The 6,000-nt window shown below is 45.3% G+C and overlaps 1 protein-coding gene across 1 annotated transcript in view; it reads left to right on the top strand.

Annotated features, from left to right (window-relative positions):
* Positions 1-335: 335 nt before the first annotated feature.
* Positions 336-6,000, top strand: part of LOC130872888 (sodium- and chloride-dependent transporter XTRP3A) — a 38,975-nt gene continuing 33,310 nt past the window's right edge. Inside the window, exon 1 of the mRNA XM_057767243.1 lies at positions 336-492. Coding sequence (XP_057623226.1) covers positions 372-492 — 121 coding nt within the window. The 5' untranslated portion in view covers positions 336-371. The remainder of the gene's footprint in view (positions 493-6,000) is intronic.

Raw genomic sequence — 6,000 nt, 5'->3', positions numbered from 1 at the left:
GTAGGTTAAAAAAAAAAAAAAAAAAAAGTCAAGAACAAGGTTATTCGCGGCATTTAAATGTTCCCGCCATCCGAATGTCAGCTCCGGAGTGAGGGTACTGTGCTTTCCCGTTGCTCAGCAGTTCCTGGCATATATAATATTGCCATCGATGAATCAGTAAGAGGTGGAGGAAACAGTGATCCTTTCCCTGCGCTCTGAAGTCCACACCCGGTGCCAAGGAGGGGTGTCTTCCCCGCCGGGGCTCGGCGGGGTGGGGCTCGCAGTTCCCCCGCTTACCGGCCTCGCCCCTCTGGGCGTTAATGAGATTAGCAATTAAAAGGCGGGCGAGCAGTGGCCAGAGACCAGGCCCTGCCAGAGAGCGAACGCGGGCCATGGAGAAAGCGCGGCCTCAATGGGGCAACCCGCTGCAGTTCGTGTTCGCCTGCATCTCCTACGCGGTGGGCTTGGGCAATGTGTGGCGCTTCCCATACCTGTGTCAGATGTACGGCGGAGGTAAGTGCGGGCACGCAGGACGCGGCGGGTGCCTGGACGCCACGCCGGGTGGCGGTAGCGTTCGATCCCGCGCGCCCCAGCTCAGGGTGGCATTCTGTCCCGAGCGCCCAGCTCAGGAAAGTGCTTGATCCCACGCGCGGAAAGGGCAAGTGGCTCCTAAGACAGTCCAGAACGCTAAGGCGCACGGCCTTTCGCCCTAAGATACTGAGCCTGGCGGTGCTGAACCCGAGCTGCAGCTCCAGCAGGTGCGGGACAGCGGCGAGGAACCTGCAGTCACCCCTCTACTGAGGTGTAAAAGTGAGCAGTAAACGGTTTAACAGGAAGTTGCCATGCAACTTGCAAGTCCGAAATTTAAATTCCCCGACCACAAGTTGAAACACAAATGGATCGTGAGTTCTTTAATTTTTCTATTTTTTAAAAAATAGATTGGTTTGTGGATGTGGAGACTTGGTTTGGACTTGGAATCATAGAAGGCAGGAAAAACAAATCCACACCCGGATAATTTGTTTCTTGTTTCTGCTGTTGTTTTGTTTTGTTTCCTCTGACCGGAGTGGGGGGAGGCGGGCAACTGGGAGTGAAGGTGCAGCACCCTCACCCTGCCTTCCCGCCTTCCCTTAGCGGAGCCAGCAGTGGGAACTCGGGGACTGAGACCTTCCGAAGAAGGCCAAGTAACTTTCTGGAGTCAGTATAGCATGAAGGAAGTAAGACTCAGTATACACACACACACACACACACACACACACCAAAGCAAAACAAAAACTTCCTCTTCAATTCCACTTTCTAAAACCTTGTCTAAAGGAGAAGTCAGCTTTCCAACTGAGGCAGAAAATAACACAATCACCTGCTTTTAGTAAGACCAAAATGTTAGAAACTTTTTAAGTCCTTCAGAAAAGGGATTGGTTCAATAAATTGTGGAAAATTCACCCTTGACAGCCTCAAAGAAAGTTTTAATAACATTTTATCTTAATATTTTAACATGTTAAGTGGAGGGAGAAGTTAGATTTAAAATTGTAACATTTTTAAGCAGTTGTGCTTAAAACCATGCAAAGAAAAAAGAATTTTTAAAAAGTATTCTGAAGTGTTTAGAGTAGGTCTCTGGGTGGCTGTTTGCCCAGTAGCGTGTGTGTGTGTGTATCTGTGTGTGTGTGTGTCTGTGTGTGTGTCTGTGTGTGTGTCTGTGTATGTGTGTGCATCCGTGTCTGTGTGTGTCTGTGTATGTCTATGTGTGTGTCTGTGTGTGTCTGTGTGTGTGTCTGTGTACATGTGGGGAAATCTAGTCAGTGCCCTTTTTTCTCACCATCAGAACAGTGAAAGGTGTTAAATTAGTGCATTACAAAATTTAACCTGATTAAAGAAAATCTAACCCTCCCTCCTCCTGTCATTCTAGCCAGATCAAAATCAACTCAACAAAAGGTTAATCTAAAGATAAACAAAATACAAAACACAATGCATTCTTAATTCTCTGGCTCCTTTATTTAAATCTGAAGCGTTCAAATACTCCATATGTAGAAGACATGCCATCACATGCTTCTAATGCTTCATAACTGGCTTTGGAAAGAATTATTTTCAGAAGCAGATTTTACATCTTTAGTATGCCTGCCTTAATAATCCGGATCCATAGTTCACAATCACAAAGCTAGGTAAACCATACTGTCACGTGACTGCTTGATTTCTTGTTTATAATGGCACTATTACCTGAACAGTCCAAGGAGTTAATTACTTCTAGGCTGCAAATGTGCTGAACACAAACGTATGAAAACATACAGGCACTAGCAGGTTACATAAAGTGTGTGTGTGTGTGTGCACGGTACATTTGAAAGCATGTAAAATGTGTGGAAGAAAGTTGTGTGGCTAGAGGAAATAGGGATTATGCAATTTTCCCCTCTTAACTATTCTCTAGATGATATTTGTTTTGTTTATTTGTTTCCTTTTTAATTAAGTTTATTTTTTAAGCAATCTTTTCTCATTTTACATATCTATTCCAGCTCCACCTCCTGCTCCCCCTTACTTCCTCCCAGCCCCCATCCATTCCTCAGAGAGGGTAAGGCTGCCCAAGTGGTGTCAACAAAGTCTGACACATCACTTTGAGGCAAGACCAAGGCCCTTCCCCCTATATCTAGGCTGAGCAAAGTAGCCCTCCAATAAGAATGAGCTCCAAAATGCTAGTTCACACACTAGGGATAAGTCCAGGTCCAGTGCCAGTGGCCCCACAGACTGCACAAGCCACACTACTGTCACCCACATTCAGAGGACCTTGTTTGGTCTTATGCAGGTTCCCCTGCTATCAGTCCAGAGTCAGTGAGCTCTCACTAGCTCAGGTCAGCTGTTTCTATAGGGATCCCCGTTATGACCCGTTTGTTCATATTATTGCTCCTTCTTCTCTTGGATTGGTTTCTAGAAGCTCGGTCCAGTTTTTAGTTGTGGATCTTTGCATCTGCTTCCATCAGTTGCTGGATGAAGGTTCTATGATGACAATTAAGGTAGTCATCAATCTGACTTCAGGGCAAGGCCAGTTCACACACCCTCTCCACTGTTGCTTAAGGCCTTAACTGGGGTCATTCTTGTGGATTCCTGAGAATTTCCCTAGTGCCAGGTTTCTCACTAGCCCCATAATGGCTCCCTCACTCAAGATAGCTCAACTATGTTCATAGCAGCATTGTTTGTCATAGCCAGAACCTGGAAACAGCCTAAATGCTCTTGACTGAAGAATGGATAAGGAAAGTGTGGTATATTTACACAATGGAGTACTATACAGCAGAAAAAAATAATGACATCTTGAAATTTGTGGGAAAATGGGTGGATCTAGAAAACATTATATTGAGTGAGGAGGTAGCCCAGATCCAGAAAGACAAATATCATATGTATTCACTCATAAGTGGCTTTTAATCCTAAAGCAAAGAAAAACTAGCCTACAATTCACAATTCCAGAGAACCTAGACAACAAAGAGGACCCTAAGAGAGATATACATAGATCTAATCTACATAGGAAATAGAAAAAGCCAAGATCTCCTGAGTAAATTGGGAGCCTGGGAACCAGGGAAGAGGGAAGAAGGGAAGAGGGGGGGGGAGTGAAGAAAAATATATAGCTCAATAAAAACAATTTTTAAAAAAAGGCATGAGCCACCACTGCCCAGCCAGGATCTGACACTTTTAAACAGGGCCCATTGATACTGCCAGTTCCTAGACTATACCTTGGAAGAGGGGTCAGGGTTGTTCAAATGTCCCCATTCTTTCAGCCGCTGGGGGCTTGGCCTGCTATACTGGGTCCTAAGCCATAGCGTTTGTTTTCCACTAAACAAACTAAAACAAACATTCAGTATAAACATTCCCACTGTGACTGCCTCCAGAATGCCACACAGGGTGCAAGACCCAAAAGAGGTGAGGATGGCTAGGTGTGTGAGCTGCTCTGGGAAGAGCTGTATACACCACTGGAGTTGGGTACCATGGTGACATATGGCTAAGACCATCATCTAATCTGGGTATGGTACCCACCAAAGTGTCCAAGAATGGACTGGGACTTATTCTACAGTGTTTCCTTACATTGTACAATGCATGCACATTCAGGCTGTCTTGTGCTGTTTCTATAGTTCTGGCTGGAACAGAACCTGAGTGTCAGAGGTCAGGCATTAAGCCTCTAGTTAGCACATAAAATAAGACCCTCGAAGTTCTTCCAGCATCAGTCCTAGCGACAATCTACTCCACTGGGCTCCTGCAGAGCATTTTACAAATCTTCAAGTCAGTCTTCACAGAAATTCCAAGGTTGGCCCTGGCTGTTACAGAAGGGAAACATACCCAGAGAAGCAAAGGTGACTTCAGGAGTGATGGAGGCTTAAATCATCCTTGCCTCCAAACAGTACTCTTTCTGGAACACTCTGTAGCTTCTGTATTTGATCTCATAAAGGTAGGACTCCTCTTGTGATTCTCTCAGTCAGGGCTTCATCTGGACACCAGAGGGGGCCTGGCCAAGAGTTTGGGTGTCCTCTGTGCTCTCCTTTAAAGGACCCATGTACCTTATGTCCCAGCCTTTTCTGTATTTCTGCCCTTCTCTGAGTACACATCACAATGTCTGATGTCCTCCCTATCTGTGTACTTCTTCCCCTCATTCTTCCCTGGAAACCTCCTTCTACCCAAATCAAAAGTATACCATGCAGCCTTCTAGGCTAAGCCATGTCTCCTCTGTGGTGATGGGTCTCAGCCCATGGTGGAGAGGGTAAGTGACAAGATGCAGTGCCCATGTGTTGGTGGAGAAGCCTCCACTCATTTTCATGATAGAATTACCAGTAGCTGTAAAATTCTATGTGAATATGTATATTATGTATGCACTCCCAGTGTCCCACCCCCAGAAGTCCTGACTGAGTTGGTCTAGGTATGAACCTATAGAGTTTTAAAAACCTTCTATGGGATTCTTTGCAGTCTGTAATCACTGTCTTGTATTTTGTTCTAAGAAGAAAGGGGCATAAAACAATTAAAAATGAATGATATAAACCTTCTAAACATTTAAGTCATTTCACAAGGCAGGACTTATATTATGGGGGAGCTAGCAGAGGTGGAGACTACTTTGGGGGCAAGAAGAGGCAAATGTATAAACATCCTATGTACGAAGGCTGTTTACCGAAATAACTGAAGAAGGACTTGATATAAGAGGGAGTCTAGAAAGCCTCTAGCAATGTCATCATCAAGTGAGCACGTCAGACAGAGTTAACGGTAGACCACTCCGAGCAGAGAAACTGTGCAAAAGGCACAGAGAGCACACAGTTGAGGGCAATGGCCAGATACTCCAAGTGGCTGTGATACATGAAGCAGAGGCCATAGGAGAGGTGAGAAGGGTGAAGAGGTAGCCAGTGTGTTCTCAAGCCTTGTTTACAGGCTACAGAAGAACTTCAGTTTTTACTCTTGAGAGCAAGCCAGGGTTAAGCGGGAGAGCGGTGTGATCTCCACTATGAAGCACAGCAGGATGGAAGCCAGAGATAAACTGGGGAGTGGATGAAGGGAGGATGTTACCAGATAGGTACAGAGAAAGGACTAGAGAAAAATACACAGAGCTTTAGACCCAGGTGGTCAGAAACAATACGAATGATTTCCATTTTCCTCACCTGTGCTTTTGCTCTTTGTTTTTAAAACATGGATCTGAGCCAATCCCAATGGGAACCTGGAGAATAAACTGCAGCAGGAGGGGGCAAACGGGAAATGAAGTAGTACTGCGTCCTACATTGAGCATAGCGGTGGCTCTTTAAGTGGTACCCATCACAGGGAGCTGCAGGGTCATCTAGGATGCGCTCCTTAAATCAAGAAAGTGCATGACTCAAGAAGGAAATCAGGTTGATGGATACCTGCCGTGGGCTTTGTAGAGGACGAAGGGATGTAAGTGCAGGGAGACTGGGAGTCGGAAAACATGAGTTGACTTTCCGTAAGTTGCTAACTTTGGGGTTTCTATCTCTTTTTTGAGTCTCAAAGAGATAGACTTCAATGTAAGGGCTTGGCCTTAGAGATAGATAGCACACAGAAAAG

The sequence above is a fragment of the Chionomys nivalis genome, chromosome 4 (genome assembly GCF_950005125.1).
Source record: "Chionomys nivalis chromosome 4, mChiNiv1.1, whole genome shotgun sequence".
NCBI lineage: Eukaryota > Metazoa > Chordata > Mammalia > Rodentia > Cricetidae > Chionomys > Chionomys nivalis.
The sequence above is the reverse complement of the archived record's forward strand: the minus strand, read 5'-3'. Positions and strand labels throughout refer to the sequence as shown.